At 31.6% G+C, this 19,467-nt stretch overlaps 2 protein-coding genes across 2 annotated transcripts; both read right to left on the bottom strand.

Annotated features, from left to right (window-relative positions):
- Window positions 1–6,082: 6,082 nt before the first annotated feature.
- LOC120086469 (cellulose synthase-like protein G3) lies at window positions 6,083–10,676 on the bottom strand. The gene is made up of 6 exons (XM_039043144.1): window positions 9,992–10,676; window positions 9,089–9,238; window positions 8,108–8,233; window positions 7,558–8,001; window positions 6,942–7,289; window positions 6,083–6,855 (listed from the first exon to the last, which is right to left on the bottom strand). The coding sequence occupies exons 1-6, from the start codon at window positions 10,604–10,606 to the stop codon at window positions 6,313–6,315; spliced, it is 2,226 nt and encodes a 741-aa protein (XP_038899072.1). The 5' UTR covers window positions 10,607–10,676; the 3' UTR covers window positions 6,083–6,312.
- Window positions 10,677–11,978: 1,302 nt separating this feature from the next.
- LOC120068007 (cellulose synthase-like protein G3) lies at window positions 11,979–18,364 on the bottom strand. The gene is made up of 6 exons (XM_039019669.1): window positions 17,659–18,364; window positions 16,466–16,615; window positions 14,568–14,693; window positions 13,256–13,699; window positions 12,752–13,099; window positions 11,979–12,633 (listed from the first exon to the last, which is right to left on the bottom strand). The coding sequence occupies exons 1-6, from the start codon at window positions 18,256–18,258 to the stop codon at window positions 12,058–12,060; spliced, it is 2,244 nt and encodes a 747-aa protein (XP_038875597.1). The 5' UTR covers window positions 18,259–18,364; the 3' UTR covers window positions 11,979–12,057.
- Between the last annotated feature and the right edge of the window lie 1,103 nt (window positions 18,365–19,467).

Here is a 19,467-nt window from a genome sequence, read left to right as displayed (position 1 = left end):
ACAAAAATATATACAATTTGTTCTTTACAACAAGATAACATAACAAAAGCAAATAAGATTATCTTCAAATAACAACATCTCCCACTGGTCATTCTGAGGACAGAAAGCAATCTTTAGGAACTAGTTTGCCTGTTTTGCTTTCTTGCTCTCTTCTCAGTAAGGTACTGAGGGTAGTTTTTCTTTTAGTGCCCTTCATCGTTGCAGTGGAAACACTTTTCTTTGTCCACAGTGTTAGCCTTGCCTTTTCTACCGGCGGTTTTCTTTTTCCCTTTCCCTTTGTTCTTCTTAACATGAATACTCTTACTCTATGAAGAGGAAGTACCATCGGACTTTTTGGAGGACGTTCCTCTCTTCTCAACGGTAGTAACGTTTACTTCTAGTTCTAGACCTTTAGCCCTCATCATTATCTGGTAAACCTGTAGCTCATTTAGAAGAGTAGTCAAGCTGTATTCTATTTTATTCATAAGCTCGTTCCTGCAGAACTGTAGAGAACTCTTCGGAAGAGATTCAAGAATAAAACTGACTTGACTCCTTTCGTCAACAACAACCCCATTTACTTCTGTCACATTGAAATTAACCATCATGTCTAGGATATGTTCTTTAATAGAGGCCCCTTATTTCATATGGCAGTTATAAACGTATTTAATAGCATCATGCCTTAGGAAAAAGGACGGTTGTCCAAACATCCCTCGGAGAGTAATCTCTTTGGCAGTACCTATACTCTCGTTTTTCTTTGCCAAGACATCAGATATGTTGGCAATGATATAGGCACGGGTTTTGTCATTCTCTCTGATCCATCTAGCGTACGCATCCCGAACAGTTTGGTTTGCATTTTAGCCAGGAATGGGAGGACAATCCTCTGTTAAAATGAACCGTAAATCGTCTATCACCAGTATAGTATTCAGGTTTTATTTCCAAGTGGCATAATTATCCCCAATCAGTTTATCAGTCGCCAACAATTTATTAATGAACTCGTCATTCTGAAAAATATAAACAAATTTTATGAGTGAATTGCTTTTTAAATCCAATCAAGTTTTTAGCAAAGTAATAATATACCCAAGATTAATTTTGCAACGATACTACAACAAGACATTCTTTACTAAATACTATCTCCAGAAAAACTCATATTCGATAGTTATTTAGCTACCAAATTACTAACTCTTTAATAATTCTGTAAGTGTAACCCTCTATTTTCAGACCTTAGAAGTTGACCCCAACGATGTTCCCGAAGATGGAAAGTCAAAGTTGAAACCAAATTTAGAAATCATATCCATTTCTGAAATTTGAGTTATTCCGAATTCTATGTTAAAACCCTCCGAGGGGATAGTCATTGTTAAACGACTAGCAAGATCGACTTAAAGACGACAAGTAAGCGCAACATAGAAAACTCACGATCCAAACCAACAGAAGAGATAGTAGGATATGTTGACACATATCCTTCATCCACTTACTATGAACTACTTTCTCCATTCACTTTGGTCTTGATCTCATGAATAACATTTTCCGAAGAAGATCACTCCCAAGGTGAAACGAAGTGCTGCACGAATCTCACGGTGGGAATTATCTAGAGACGTGAGAATTGAAATCAATATTTGATTTTCCATTGAACAGTTTCCCCTCATTCACCATGATCAACCCACGCAAACACTTTCCGAATGGAGGTCACTCCCAGGGTGACACGAAGTGCCACATGAATTTCGATCGTGAACTCTTAGGGACGTGAGAGCTAAAAATAATCATATCATATATATGTTTATTAATCTCCCACTGAAGTGTTCTAACATATCATATACGATATTTGATTTTTACTAAAGTGTTCTAATAGCATATCATATATGTTATTAAACTCCCACTGAAGTGTTCTGACGTTAAACGGGGTATACATTTCCTTAGGCTTGTTCCGACTAATTAAACAACCTAAGTTTAGGCATTTATCCAAGTATAACGTTTATATTTGGATTTAACCTACGATGTCTAGGTGATAAATCAGTTTTAAAACCTCACATCACTCACAGATTACTCATAAAATCGGTTAACAACACTCAATAATTCGACCATAATCCCCAAGTAAGAGGTGCTCCGTAGACCGTCAACTTAAATACCCCCAGCCTTCGACAGGATTATATATCGGTTGAGTTTGTAACCCAAGTTTTATAAGTTTAACGACCTATTTTAACTATTAAAATGAGTGGTTAACCTATGTGAGTATGCAGCTGTTCTTTGTTACGGATTTTAATTATCTAACACAATTTTATAACAACTTACAAAATTTTAAACATGCTAAACATCCACAACATACAACAAAGGCATTCAATATTTCATATAACACTTATATTAAATAAAAGAAACCCTAAACATGCATACTATATATTATAACACTTTATAACATACTTTCATTGCATGTAACATGCTTCTTATGGTGGGATTTTAAATCTACATAGCATACTTTTATGCACATATAAGATTTATTTAATTATAACATATATCACATGTATAAATAATTAAACACATACTGATATGGTTTTAGTTTTTGCATTATCAAGTAAACAAAGACCTATTTATTATAAAAACAGCAAGAAACAGCTCCAAAACTCTTCCAGACCGCTCAAACCGCTCCAAATCGGACCCGAACATCTTGAACAGGACATGAACCGCTTGAATCGAACCAGCCAACACCTTTTTGAAGCTGAATTGGATAGAATTTGTAGAAAACCAATCAAACCGGTCAATCCTTAAAGATCCTCGCGCGGTCAATGCATGTCAAGCCGGTCAGTGTAGCTGCTTGCTCGTTTGGTTCAGATGGAACTCGATCCTCGACGACTGGTTGGATGAAAACTCGATCCTTGTTCTTCGATGAAACTCGTTCCTCGCTCGACTATGAGCAGCGTCGCAATGCTTAAGGGCAGCATTGCAACACTGCCTGGACAGAAGCTGACGATTCAGTTTTCTACAACTTGGTCTTTTTCACTTCTTTCTTCAATTACAACTTAATTTCAACTCTAATGACTCCAAATAAATTACAGACTCTTGAGTACACATATAAACTCATCAAACAAGAGGAAATTACAAATTTAACTAAGGAATCAAAGAGAATTTAAATGCCAAATCTCAGAAAACCATATTAGTGCACAATTTTCATATATCTTATGAAAAAACACTCACCACACCAAAATTAAACCAAATCGAATGCTTAAATGATGCTCTGATACCAATTGTTAAAAGATACCAGCATGCGACAGAAGCAACAAGGATCAATAAGCATTCTAATTCATTAATTTTGGCTATAAATTAAGCATGCTCATAAACTAATAAGAGGGTTTCATAACATACCTTTGTAGAACCACTTAAATCTCGAATTTAGCTGCAAGTCTTCTCCAAATCTACTTGTGAACCACCTCAAGGCCTTTCCTACTATTCTCTTGGAGCCTTAGATTGAGTTGTGAGACTCAAAATAAGCTTGAATAAAGGGAAGTTGAAGAACAAGCACACTGCTACAACTTGAAGAACACCTTCTTCAACCTCTCAAGTTTTTCAACAAAAACTCATGAATTGCATTAGTTTGCATGCCCGATTTCCACTTCAATCTTCTCTATTTATTGCAGGATTATCATGCAATGAAGATTGCTGCATGAAGAGCAACTCATGCTTGGAAATTTGACTTAATCAAATTGGTGGGAAATGAGTGAGCTACTACAAAGAAGAAAGTGGAGTTCTCCCACTTTTTCCATTTTCACGTTTTCAATCTTTGTTTTACAAATTTGATTTCCAAAATCAATTTTGTTTTCAAAATTGATAACTTTATTAATTTTACAAAATTAATTAATTAAACAATTTTATTAATTCTAATTAATTTAATACCAAATATTAAATTAATTTTATACAAATTCCTCCCTCATGAATCCCTATTCATGAATTTAATATTTAAATCATATTTGAATATTAATTGATTCTCCAATTCCGTTCAATTCCAAAATTAAATGCGTAATTATATCACATATAATTACTAATTCCCTTAATTCTAATTTGAACGTTTCAAATTAACTTATCATGCTACTCTAAGGCTAATTTATTTACAAGCTAGTAGGGGGACCTCGTGAACCTACAAATCATAGGCTCCATCAATCCGAGATTAATTGGCTAAACTCTTTACACCGAATTATCCCCCATTCGTGAATTAATGGGCCCATAGTTGCACAACCCTCACTGTAGATATATTGTGTCTACTTGATATAACCATGATTAGTAAGTTAACCCTTCACAGGTTATTCATAATAATGGTTGGGTCAAATATCTGTTTTACCCCCGAGATTATCTCTTGTTCCTTAAGTCCCACTGATCCTCTAATGAACAATTGGTTTGTAATCCGATCAACAAATTGAGTCTCTCTTAGGCCAATGAGAGGGTGTGGCCTCTTGTTCAAGACCTGAAGTCAGCATTTAAGGAAACAACCTCTCTACTATCCTTGAAAGTGGGTAGGAGTGAATTTCATCTTATACCCTACGTCCCCAGCTATCTACCCATTCTTACCCCTGAAATTGAGGTTTATTGAGCTCACGCTATTAAGCCAACGCTCATCTATGCAAATCTAAGGATAATTCTGAATAAATAGGAGTTCATAGTTAGCTTAGGATTAAGGTCAAGTTACCTAGGTCATCGCTTTGAAATAGTTAGTCTTAAATAGTAAACAACATTATAAAGTAAGAATGACTGATTTCACGGTCCGATCTTGTACAAACCTATTGCGCAGGATGCCTCCATTCCTCATGTCATAACATGTACGAGTTAGGATCACATCGTCTGTAGTACTTTACAACTCCTTGTAACAACTACAGAGTGGGCCACATCCAATAGTGTTACCAGAATAAGATACCCAACCTTATTTATATACTATAGATCATTTTGACTATTTCTCGAACCTGATCCACTTTTATGTCTCCACATAAAGTTCAATTATTCATGTAATAGTCATGGATCTTTTAGTTTATTGGATTTATTTCTAAAACGAAATAAGCAATTCATATATTCAATAACAACTTATTGAATTTTCAGAATAAGTTTTATTATTTACAAACCATGAGTTTTAGGACATAAACCCTAACAAGATCAACCACCGAGATTTATTTGATTAAAAAATTATTTTTTCCTAACTTATTGATTAATACATCATTTGAAAGTCTCTTAAAACACTTTAATTTAAAAAAAAAAAAAAAAAAAAAAAAAGGATCAGAATGTCTTCCAACCTAGATTTGAAGATTCTTTATATTTGTATAGTAATTTAAGCTAACAGTCTCACGGAAACAGAGAATGTATTTAAGATTTTGATAGGAATACCCGTCCAAATTGTGAATTGGAAGAACATGTGAAATTAAAGATTCTTACGAGGGTATCTTAGTATTAACAAAAAAAAATGCACTTGTGATAGCATTTGCAGGTAATTAGGCTAAGCACATGCATGAATATAAAATTATCTTTAAAGTGCTATGATCAATCAAAGGATTTGGTGGTTCTTAAATCCTAGGCTAGGCCGCTTTTATTTCACTTTATTTTCCCTTGTTTTATTATTTCGTGCTTTACCTTCTAAATTTACACCAACACCCCACTTTAATTTACTCCTTGAGCTAGGAATTTAACTAGTGCGAAACTGTCATCACGCTTCCTTTCGGATTGATTCAGTCTTGTTATTAATACTACTCAATAATATTAATTTTTACGTGTTTTACCTTTTAAATTCACACCAATACCCCCACCCTAATTTACTGTTTGAGTTAGGAATTTAACTAGTGCAAAACTATCATTCCACTTCCTTGCGGATCAACTCAGTCTTGTTATTAATACTACTCTGTAGTGGTTCGAGATCAATATTATAAAATTCATTTGATCATAAGATCCCTTGACAAATTCTTGTTTCCAAGTTTTGGGAACTGGGTAAGGCATCCATCTTTACATAGCCTAGACAGTACCCAATAAAAATATGCCATGTAGAAAAAAAATTTAATTAAATTATTTTTGTTTTTTACCAAGTAAAGAAAATATGATGCATGGGATTAGATACAGCTTAGGTAGCATAATAGTTTTACTTTTATTGGCAGCATAAAAAACCATTTGCATTTAACTATGTGCAACAACAAATATGGAGGTGAGAGATCGAATCTCTAACCACCCTATCAAGAATACACAAGCCTTAATAAATTGATATATGTTGTGGATGTTACATAGCCATTAAAAACAACATTGCAAGGATTAAGAATAATCCATTATTTGTGCAAATTACAAATAAATTTCAGAACACATGCAATGCAACCAAAACATTTGTTAGTGACAAAAAGTAGAGAATAAAGAGCAGAGAAACAAAGTGAGTAAGAGAGATAAAAAAGTGATTTTAGGGGGCAATTTTCCTTCGTCGTTCCTAAGCACCATGGCCTCATAAATTGGCCAGCAATTCACCACCACAAATCCAACTAAAAATATTTGAAGGAAGAGTTGTTCCCAAGCGCCACCCAATGATCTCCAAATTCCAATGAGTTCGGCGACGAAGTTGACGATGGCCACTGTGGCCATTGGCAGGAACATTAGGGATGGGGTTCCGAAATCGAACAATTCCTGCTTGTATCTCTTGCTCTGTTCTTGGTCAATTACTTTACTAGTGACATTAAAACCAAAAACAGAAATTCCAAAGGACTTGAAGAAGAACTCAATGAATGCAAATAAGTAGCTAGACAGACCTCTTATGCTCCATATTCTCTGATCATTCCACCATTTTTCGAATGTGTTTCCTTCTAATATGAATTCAAGAAGGTCTTGTCCATAAGCTCCCAAGAACAAGAATGCATACAATACAAACCATGGATCTGTAACCTACTGACGATCAAATGATAAGGATTTAGATATTTATTTAAGAAACTTATAATTTAAGGTTAAAGGTTAAAAGTGATGGGAATTACCTTTGGGAAGATGGATACAGCATTGATGAGAGCCAATTGGGGGAGAAATGCATAAACAAAGAGTGAAATGGAGAGAAAGGCCCAAGAAATGTTGTGGCTATAAGAAAGGCCCATGAGAAGGCCCATGAACCTTACGCCGAATGTGATTGGGCTGTACTTTGAGAATGTCACTTCCAAAAGCCCAATAACCCATCTTTTCATTTGATTCAGCCCATCTAGGAGGTTCATTGGTGCATCCCCATAGAAAGCCGCCTTCTCTGGATTACAGAATAAACTCTTCCACCCCTCACATTGTAAACAATACCCTGTGAAATAATCCTCTACTAATGACCCATATCTAAAACCCAACTGCAAATACAATGTCTCAATAAAACTTTCAGACAAAATATCATGGTACTTTGATAAACTTGATTATGAACAAAAAAAAAAAAAAAAAAGTTGGTTTCATTTCTTTTACCGTGAGGAATCCAACCTTTAACTTCAATGATGGAAGTAATACGAATATAAATTTTATTCTAATTGAATTGATTTATTTTCCTTTTAACATCTTATTTCAATTTTTAAAAAAGAAAAGAGTAAACTGTTTATTTGAATTTTCAATAAATATCAAGCGTACCTTGGAACCCCATTTGGTGTCATTTTCATAATCACAACCTGCAACCACATGGGCCAAATCTAATATTTCTTGAGATTCAATGGCTTTTTCCACAACATGATTCGGGTCGAGTTCAAGAAGTTCAGGTGACTCAAATGATGATGGGCCTCCAAAGAAAGCTCGCCGAATAAAAAAGCACCCTGTGCCAAGATAAGCTGGGCCTAATAGCCCATCCATACCAACTGGATTAAATATATATAATCGTTTATGCTCACTAGCATAGATGTCATTTTTGCTAACTCCATAAAAACGTTGAGGGAATTGAATATAACTTAAATTGCTTGCAAGTTTTGAATCCAAGAAGTAACACAAGATCCGATTTGGTGTTTGTGGATCATTGGAATACGTGTCACAATCCAAAGTGAGAATAATTGGTGCATTGGTCATTATAGTTGATACTCGAAGCTATTACAATAAAAACAATAGAGTTAGATGAGGAGAGAAAAGAAGAAAGATTGTAGCTTTGATCTTTAAAAAATAAACAAAGTAAATGAGTTATAGAGTTAATTACCAAAGTATTAAGAGCACCAGCCTTAAAATGGTGATGAGAAGTTGTAGACTTTTGCCTTGAAACATAGATGAGATTTGGCAACGACTCTCCACTAATGTCTCTGTTTTTACCGCTTTCCAATAATACCTACATCACACACATAAATTTCCATAAAATCCTATTTTGGTTTTATTAAATACTAAAAAATAGTTAAACTATCATCCGTACTTTGGAATCTTCTATGTGTTTTCAAATGTCTAACTTCAATATTTATACTTTAAATAAATTTTAAAGTTAGTCTATATACATATAATTTACGATTAACTTTCCAAAAAGCCAAATCTCTCTATTAGCCTTCCATAAATTTTGAGTTTAGATTATATTAAATTACTATTTTTGTTCATGTACTTTTGGTTTTATTCTATTTTAATCTATGTAATTTCAATTATCTAACTTTTAAATACCACAGCCAAATCTATATTATAAGGGAGAAACTTTTAATTTTAATTTTTTTTTTTTTTTTTTTGTCGTCCCTTAATTGGTGGTTATATAGTTACTCTTTTTTTCTCTCTTGATTTTGTTTCTTTTAATTTTTCATAAACAACACTAATCCTTCTTTTTATTATTATTATTATATTTGTGAGAATGTAAAAGTAAAATTATATTGAAATGGTAATTCTCATGTTTGATTTAATGTATACTATTTTATACACTATATTTTAATTTAATTATTATTAGATAATATTATAATAATAATAATAAACTGTAAATTAAAAGTAAACATGTATTTTAAACTATCAAACTAATGAAAGAGTACATCTGGGAGTGATTTTGGCCATGTCAAAACTATTTTTGCTATTATTAAATCTTTATAAAGTAAAATTATCATTTTAATTTTACACAATGCGTGACCTACTAGTATAATAATAAATATATAAATCAACTTTGTACCAACAAATTTCAACTAAAAATAAGAATATTAGAATGGAAATGAAGCAATACCTGAATAATAGCAGGATGATTCTTAGGAGTAAAGGATTTTGTCCATTTATCAAAAATCAAATGCTCTTCTTCTCCATTAATGAACTCATCTTCAACCTTTCCTTTCTCCATAACATTTTCTATTCTCGTTCTCATTTTCTCATACATTATCTGAACATCCAAACATAATTTTCAAATGTTTACAATTTAAAGAGAATTCATCATTCCATGAAAAATACACTACTAAAAAGTTTCTATTTTTTCTTTTTTTTTTTTTTCTTTTTTTTGCAACACTAAAAAGGATTGTCTTTTTTTCTTTTTTAATTTCAGGAACTGGAATAGATATCCTTGAATGTTTATGTATTTAAGTGAAACAAAGTTGAAAGTCTATAGCTTACCAAAAAAATCATATACTAAATTGGATTTTTAACAAAATTAGATATGAGATCCCACTCCCACTAAAACTATGATCACTTGAAATGGTTAGAGAATATGAATATTATCGAGTAGCAAGAAAAATTGTCTAATTAATATCTGTGTTTGGATGTGTAGGATAATTAAATGTCTGAAAGTTTGATAGTTATGTTCAATTCAATAATTTGTATATAGAAGCTAAAAGTAAATAATTGTCTAATTAAATTTAATATTAATTAATTTATTGTTATGTTAATTGATTATTTAATTACCAAAATAAATAAATAAATAAATACCTTTTAGTTAAACATAATTAAATTAATTATTAATAATAATTTAATTAATTAATTAATTAGTATATTGGTAATTAACAATAATAATTCATATTAAAAAGTTAAGATAGCATAGTAAAGATATTAATTGAAATTTATTAAGTCTAAATAGTTTATATATTTTTAATAATTAATTAAAAAAAATTTGACTAATTTTGATTTATAATCATAATAATACCTTGATCTTCTCCATCTCAGAGTTGCAATAGTCCTTGTTGGAAACAAAGAATGCATCAGGATTTCTCTCAACGACGTCGTTTTTCTTACAAAACGGCAACCACTCGACGGCGAATTTGGCCGCTTCCATAAAAGCAAAGAGTGTCATAGCAGAGCCGCCGTCGTCAGAGACGTACACCGAAATCTTCCATGTCGGATAATCATAAGCCATGACAGACAAAGCCGTGTTGACGACGTTCATCGGTGGCTCCTTGTACGGATCCGCCGTGCAAATGAACACATCCAGCGCCGGAAAATCCGAATCCTTCTTGAGCAATAGTTTCAGGTTCTCGAGAAACTCGCGGCGGCGGAGGGGATTCATGCGGTTGCATTGAGTGGTGGCCCACGAGAAGGCTAAAACGACGTCGGAGATAAACAGAGAAAGAGAGATGAAGAAGAAAGTAAGGGAGGTGGGATTAAGAAGTGAAGCTAAATGGTAGTAAAACAGAGCAAAAATGGCGACGGAGTAAACGGCCGCGAAGAGGCGGTTGAAGGTGGTGGCACGGTAAGAGATGTGTTGGGATTGGGAGTGAAGTGGCAATGGCCCGGCGGCGGCGCGTGCTCTGTATTCCTCCATCAATTGTTTTGATGTTTAAAATTTTGGGTGGTTTTGGTTATGCTAAGGTTGTAGATAACAGTGACTTTTATATCAATTTGTCGATGTTTGCAGTTTTATAATATTTTTTAAAAAATGTTTGATGTTGATTGAGATTTCAGGGATAAAAAATCATGAAAAAGCTTTTTTATATTTAAAAATAAGCCTAAAGAATTGTATTACATATTGATATCAGATACTTTACATACAATTTGACGTATTTATTTTACATTGACATTTTTTTAAATAACAAAAATAAAAACAGCTCATCTAATCTTTCTCAACCAAAAATGTTTCGAAAATTAAAAGAAAAATAATAATAAAGACCAAACTCTAGATTCATCTAATCTTTATCTTCACTTTTGAGCTTCCACAAAATTCTGCAAAATGTAACCCACCATTTGAATATCTCCAACAATTTAACAAAAGTTTATCTTCATACTTCTTCCTCTAATCTTCTTCTTCTTTGATCAATCTGAGTCCCTTTCTTATTGCATTCTATTAACTATTATATTTCAACATCTCTGATGTTGCTTTTTGTATTGTATTTCAATGTTTATATTGTATTTTGTGCTATTACCATTAAATTGACATTTTATGATTTTTTTGTGGATTTAGTGACTTACATGTAATATTTTTACGTTAGATTTATCTATATCTTTTTTTTTAAAAAAAAAAAAAAAAACTATCTTCAATATATCAGTATTCTAGAAATTGATATATCAATATATGTTATCATATCTATATCATATATCTGTATCCACATCTGTGCTTCATAGATCAAAATATTACTTATTCTTCCAAAAATGAAGTCTCTTAGTTTCCTTTTTTTCCCCTATTTTGTCTAACTGAACTTTAATAAATATCTATATGTTATCAAACTTTTAATTTTGTGTGTTAGTTAATGAACTTTAAAAATGATCTTAAACTAATGTCTAATAAATTTTACTGGACAAATGAAAGGTTTCAATTAAGTTTTAAAAATTTTAAATATGTTATAGATCTATCCAATAGAAAATTAGAAATTTGGAAAGCTCCCATTAAACAATTTTTATCAAACACAAACCTAAATGATTTCAATTTGTAATTTGTTTTTTTTTAAAAAAAAAAAAACAATAATAAAAATCAAGATTTCGAAATGACTAACCTTAATGCTGGTGTTCATGAGTATATAATTGTATTTCCCAAAAAAAAAAAAACCCTTTCAAAAAGAAAAAAAATGGGAAAAAAACCAAGAACCATTGAACTTTTGAATAAATGCTTACCACAAGTCCCCCACCGCACAAGGCTTAAGGTTTGTGAATTTCTCTATCTCCACAATTTTGTTGAACTAAAAAAAAAATAATAATAATAATAAACAGAAAGTCTTATTTATTTCATCATAATTGTTCATCACTACAACACATCATTCCAATAGAAAACCAAAAGAAAGTTCAAAATAGCAAAAGGTAATTAGGTGAAGTAGAAATGGAAATAGGTATGCAAAGCAATCCTAGAAGTAGAAATAATATTGACATAAAGGTAATGTTGAGAGGCATTTTTCCTGCATCACTCCTAAACACCATAGCTTCATAAATTGGCCAACAATTGAGAGTGATAAATCCAGCTATAAACATTTGGCCAAACATCTCCTCCCAATTATTCCAACCTTTGAAAATTCTCATAAATCCACTCACTAAACATCCCAAATTAAGTGTTGCTGCCATTGCCATTGGTACAAACATTGGTGTAGAAGCCCCAAACTCAAACCACTCTTCCATGTATCGTTTGCTTTGTTCTTCGTCCATTACTTTGCTCGTTACTTCGAACCCATACGAAAAAATGCCCAAAGATTTTAGTGTGAATTCAATCGATCCATAAAGGTAACTTGAAATTCCTCTTATCATCCACATTCTTTGTTCGTTCCACCATTTTCGAAATGTGCTTCCGACAATGATAAACTCGAGTAAATCTTGTCCATAAGCTCCAAGGAAAAGAAACACGTATAATATGAATTCACCCTCTGAAACCTATATTAGATAGAGCTATGAGTTTACTTCGAAAGTCATTTCAACCAGATTCTTTAACGAGGTTTAATATGTTTGGTTTTTCTCTTTGCAATTTGGAAGAGGAAATTTAGGAAATTACCTTTGGGAAAATTGAGATGCCATAGATGAGAGCCAGTTGTGGAAGGAAGGCATAGACAGTGATTGGAATGGACAAAATGGCCCAAAATGCATAGTGAGCATAACAAAGGCCCATAAGAAGGCCCATGGATTTCGTCCCAAATGTGATTGGGCTGGACTTGGATAAACCAACCTCGAGCGAGCCCACGGCCCATCTCTTATTTTGAACCAAAGCATCGAGAAGGCTAATAGGCGCATTGCCATAAAAAGCCGCCCTATCTGGATAGCAGAATATACTCTTCCATCCTTGACATTGCAAGCAATAGCCTGTATAGAAGTCCTCCACCAATGATCCATATCGAATGCCCACCTTTTCGAGATTTATACAAAAACAAATCTTTTAAAATGTTTCCAAATCTTTATTTTAAATCACTGTTACACCATTTTATATCTCGATTTCTCCAAAATTCTAAGAAATTTCCACTCCAAAACGTTTAAACTTGTGAAAAAGTAACAGCATTCATACCTTGGATCCCCATTTAGTGCCATTCTCATAATCAGAAGCTGCAAAGTAATGGGCCAAATCCAAAGTTTGTTGAGAACGAATGGGCTTGTGAACAACATAATCAGGACTAACTTGAGAAGATTCCAAAGATTCAAAAGATGATGGGCCGCCAAAGAAGGCCCGTCGAATAAAAAAGCAGCCAGTTCCAAAGTAATCTGGGCCCAAAAGCCCATCCAGACCAGTAGGATTAATGTTGTATAAGCGCTTCATCTCAGAAGCATAGATGTCATTTTTGCTAACTCCTTTGAAGCATTGAGGAAATTGAATGTAACCCAAATTACTTTTCAGTTTTGGATCCAATGCATAACATAGAGCTCTATATAGAGTTTGTGGGTCATTCGAGTACATATCACAATCGAGGGTTAGAATCATTGGTGCATTTGTCATTATTGATGACACTCGAAGCTTCATTACATTCAAGTAAAAGTTTATAAAACAAATGTAAGAGAAGTTATACATATTAATAAATAAGAATTATTACTGTCAAAATGAATATAAATCAATACGAAAGATAATATAGATTTATTTTTTTTCTTAGAAAATTTGCAGATTCATTAATCTTTTAAATATGGAACGTCACATGCCATAGTTATTTTGTATTTTCTTTATTTTTGTAAACATAGAAGTGAATTATTAATTATTTTTTAGGGCAAAAAAACCTCTTTAGTTCATAAATTTTGGAGTTGTTTTTAGATGTGAACCAACTTATTTACAAATGTAGCAAAATGTCACGTTTACAGGGATAGATATTGATAGACATCTATTAGTATCTATCATTAATTGACAATGATAGAACATCTATCCTTTATAAACAATGATATTTTGCTATATTTGAAAATATTTTCAAAAGTCTTTCCATTTAAAACAATTACTCTAAAATTTGAGTATAATTTCCATTTGATCTCTAGGTTTCAAAATGTTGCATTTTTAGATCTAGAATTTTAGTTTAGTTTCTATTTAATCTTTAGATTCAAAATGTTTACATTTTTATCCTTGAGTTTTGAGTTTAGTTTCATATAAGTCCCTAGATTTTTATATTTTATATGCACACCTTGAATAATTAGTACTCACTTTTGATCCTTGGTGTTAATGACTTTCAATTAATAAACTTAAAATAATTATAATGTGAATTTTTCAATTAATTTTAATAGTTACAAAAAAAAAAAAAAAAAAAAAAGGGTCATTTCCTTTTATATTATGAGATTTTTAATATAATTGAAAGAGAGGAATTTGTCATGGTAGAGGGTAAAATGGGTAATGGGTTGGGAAGTACCAAAGCATTGAGGGCACCACCCTTGAAATGATGATGAAATGCTTTACTTTTCTGCCTTGAGAGATAGATGAGATTAGGTAGTGAATGACCCATCATGTCCCTATCATTTTTGCTCTCCAATAAAACCTATTTCAAAACCAACGAGTCAACAGTACTTATCTACACATCCTCAAGCAATCATTTGAAATAATAATAATAATAATAATAAAACCTCAATTTATAACCTAGACTTTAAGGTTATATTAATTTCCCCTCTAAATTAATTATTATATCAATTTAAATTTTCAATTTTCGTAAATATGTCTATTTCTTTCTTCGAGTATGTTTCGTTTGGATAAATATCTTGTGAGATTTATAATTTTATCAATTAAACCTCTAAACATTTATGAGCGAACCAATTTGGTCTTTAAGATTTCATCTAACAATCATCAATACATCATTCTAGTTGTTTATTTTGTTAATCTAAAATTTGAAGAAATCCATATGTGAAGAATTAATGCATTGATAATTTTCAAAGATAATCTTAATAATGGATCAAAATTGACTCACTAATGAAATTTAGAATTTAATTAGAGCAATTATAAGTCTCGTATAATATTTTTAAATGAAATCTGAGGAGGATATAAATTGATACATTTATAAAAGTTTAAGCTTTATATTCATAAAAGTAATAGTTTAGGTCTCATTTGGTAACCATTTCTTTCGTTTTTTTTTAAAGAAGTTTATTTTCTCTCAATTTCTTACAATGGTTTGCATATTTCTCAAGTAAAATAGTTAAATTCCAAAAATAAAAATAAGTTTTTGAAAGCTAAAACCCTACTTGATAACCATTTCGTTTTTTTTGTTTAAACATTAAGTCTATTTTCTTTCTATTTCTTAGAATGATTTACAACTTATTGAATTCATAGCTAAATTTAAAAAACAAAACTACTTTTTGAAAACTATCTTTTTTAGTTTTCAAGTTTTTGTTTGTTTTCTAAACCATTGATAATAAGTATATAATAAATGAAGAAATTTGGAGGCGGCATGAGTGTTTATAGCTTGATTTTCAAAAGAAAAAAAAAATCAAATGGTTATCAAACAGAATTTTTTTTTTAATTTTTAAAAATTTAGTCTTTAAAAGAAGGGTAAAAAATAGATTAAAAAAATTACAATGAGAAGAGATGTTTAAGGCTTAATTTTCATAAACTAAAAACAACAAACCAAGGTCTTGTTTGTAGTAACCATTTTGTTTTTGTTTTTTTGTTTTTCAAAATTAAGTCTACGAACACTACTTCCACCTTTAAATTTATTCCTTTGTTATCTAGTTTTCATCAATGGTTTAAAAAACCAAACCAAATTTTGAGAACTAAAAAAAGTAGACCCCGTTTGGTAACTATTTTGTTTTTTGTTTTTGTTGTTGAAAATTAAGCCTACAGACATTACTTCCCCTCCAAATTTCTTCATTTGTTATCTACTTTTCACCAATGGTTTAAAAAATCAAGCCAAAATTTGAGAACTAAAAAAAGTAACTTTTAAAATGTTATTTTTGTTTTTAGAATTTGGCTAAGAATTCAAGCATTGTACTCAAGAAAGATGTAGATTGTTGTAAGAAATGTGGATGAAATATGTTTTTTTTTTTTTTTAAAAAAAAAAAAAAAAAAAAAAAAAAAACTAGAAACCAAATGGTTATCAAACGAACCTGTAGCTTTCAAAAAGTTATTTTTGGAATTTGAAATTTGGCGAAGTATTCAACCATTGTACTAAAGTAAGATGCATAAATCACTTTAAACAAAAACCAACTGGGAGGACCCAAATGATTGTTAAACATAACCTTAAAATTTTAATTGAAATAACCTTCTTTGACTTATTATGTGTGTGTGAAATTTTGATGAATAAGATAAAAAGATGACACAAACCTTAATAATGGTAGGATGAGATTGAGGAGTGAAAGATTTGTCCCATTTATGAAAAGTCAACCTATCTTCTTCTCCATTGATGTACTCATCTCCTACCTTTCCTTTCTCAACCACATCTTCCACCTTCATTTTCATATGCTCATACATTTCCTATTATCATACATACAATACTTTTATACTCCATAATTACCTTAACATAGTTTAAATTATCAAATATTAGTATTTATGATGATATAATACATGGTCTAATTCTTTCTCCTTATTTGTAATATAATATGGTTAAGAAGATTAATTTAGTGTTTGATCACTTCAATTATTTCAGTAACTTCTCAGAGTCTGTGAGCAATGATGTTTATGTATTTTCCGAGTTTTCTATATTAGAATATATTGTTCGAAAAAAAAATAATAGTTTTTTTAAATGTTATTTAAAATAAATGTTTTTTTTTTTGTCAATTTTAATTGGTTTGTGAAGTGTAAAATTAGTTTATAAATGATCCCTAAATAGAGTTGACCGCTAACTAGTTAATCATATAGTGCAATGATATTGTGATAAGTTGAAATATTTTGTTTAATATGTATATCTTTAATTATAAGTTGAATTTTTTTATACCGATCATAAACCAATTGCAAATAAAGTTTGGGAGTAATTTAGAAATCTAATACAATTCTCAAGATCAAACACGTTGCTTTTGAAATTTCAAGTACTAAATAAAACTAAATTCAAATTTCAATTATGAAAGTCTCATTTGGTAACCATTTGTTTTTTTTTTAAAGTTTTGAAAATTAATGCTAAAAAAATAGTGTTATATTTTTTAGAATTTAACTAAAAATTCAACTATTTTACTTTAGAAAGTTCTGAAACATTTCATGATATTGAGATGAAATATGTTTAATTTTTAAAAACTAAAAACCAAAAACTAAATTGGTTACCAAATGAATGAAAAAGTATTAGTTTTGAACTCATTTGACCTATTAAAGTTGAACATTTGAGAATATAATGACTAAAATTAAATCTTTGAAAGTAAATTGACTAAAATCGAATAAATTCGAAAGTAAAAGTATCGAAAGGGCTATTTTAACTATAATTATTATTATATATATATATATTATTTAAAATTGGGGAAAAAAGAAACAATTTTCAAAATCAGGATTTCAATTACAAAAGATTTTAATTTTTTTGAAAAAATAATTACCTTAATCTTCTGTGAATCAGAGTTCCAAAACTCACTAGTAGATGCAAAAAACACCTCGGGATTCCTTTCTACGACGTCGTTTTTATTGCAAAACGGCAGCCAGTGGCTAGCGAACTTTGCCGCCTCCATCAAAGCAAACAGAGTCAAGGCGGAGCCGCCGTCGTCGGAGATATAGACGGAGATCTTCCCAGCGGGATAGTCGTAAGCCATAACTGATAGTACCGAGTTCACCACGCTCATCGGCGGCTCCTTGTACGGATCCGCCGTGCAAATGAACACATCCACCGCCAGAAAATCGAAATCCTTCGCTACCTGTTTCAATTTCTCTGGAAACTCTCGGCGGCGGACAGGAATCATCCGAAAACATTGCGCCGTGAGCCACATGAAGGCCAAAATTAAATCGGAGATGAGTAGGGCAAGAGAGATTAAAGAAGATGAAATTGAGGAATTTCGAAGAATCGAAACGATGTGGTGATAGAACAGAGCTAAAATCGCGCCGCCGTAGACAGCCGCGAAGAGGCGGTTGAAAGCGGCGGTGGAACGAGAGAAGATAGTGGAGTGAAGCGGCGACGGTGGAGGTGGTGTGGCGGCGCCGCCCATGGTTCCGTCGTCGTTTTACATGTGCGGCACATGAAGAAATTAAATCTCCTTTTATAGGAAATTAACTATTACACCACTACACAATTATTTCATGATTTGACTGAATAGTCCCTAAACTCCTTAAAAATTGCTAAGAAAAAGAAAAGAGAACGGTTAGAAAATAATAATTTTGGGTTATTTTCCTAGTGTGAATTCGTTTGTTTCCTTTTTGTTTTTGGTTTTTTCTTTTTTTTTTTTTTTACGACAACACTCGGGGAAATCAAACTTTTGAATTCGAGGTTAATTGAATAAACACTATGTCAATTCAAGTATTCATTTTGACTAGTTTAAATTTATTTTGCTCAATGTTTATGTTAGGGATGTACATAGATTGGATTGTAGCATTTTTTTTGGACATGATTGGTTAAGTTGGATTATCAGGTTATTATTATATTTTTCTTCTTAATTTAACATACTTAAAGTTTATCTACGACTCATATCTAATAGTTAAAATCTCATAAAACTAAATTCTTACATACAAAATATCTATAATATCTATTACAAACTTTACACAAAAATAACATTCTTAAAAGAAAAACATAAGGAATACACAAATTCATCAATTTTAATATATATATATATATATGTGTGTGTGTAATTTAGATTGGGTTGGGACAACTCAAAATTTTTTTATTCAACCCTAGACCCAACCCAACCCAAGAAAAATAAAATAAATTCAAGAAAAAATCAGATACACTCTCATTTGGAGAAATAACAAACCACAAAATTCTTTTGAAATATAGTAAATTACATGAGACATGCATGAGTAAGTTTTCTATTAATCCTAAAATACCCTTATTAGCCTTTTTAATTCTACTGTAATTAATTCTGCATCTTTCTTAATATACTGTAATTAATTTATCAAATTTATAATGTGGACTCTATTGATTTCCTTTGAGATTTTCACCGAAACTAACATTAAAATGACCGTCGAGAGATACATCATCAGGAGAGAGGATCTCTCCCAACTACATAAGGGCGACATCGGGAGATGGGAATGGAAGACCATTCCCCACGGAGGAATTCCAACGCTTCCCATGCCCGTCGGAAGATATGAAAGAACTCTCGACGAATTGTTTTATTCGTCGGGAGTTGGGTAGGAACTCCCAACGTTTACGGTAGCCCGTTGGGAGTTCCTTTATAAAACCCCCCAAATCGTCTCAGTTATGC

This window comes from Benincasa hispida, chromosome 1 (assembly GCF_009727055.1).
Source record: "Benincasa hispida cultivar B227 chromosome 1, ASM972705v1, whole genome shotgun sequence".
In the NCBI taxonomy this organism is placed as follows: domain Eukaryota; kingdom Viridiplantae; phylum Streptophyta; class Magnoliopsida; order Cucurbitales; family Cucurbitaceae; genus Benincasa; species Benincasa hispida.
Note: the sequence above shows the minus strand (reverse complement) of the source record. Positions and strands in the feature narration are given on the sequence as shown.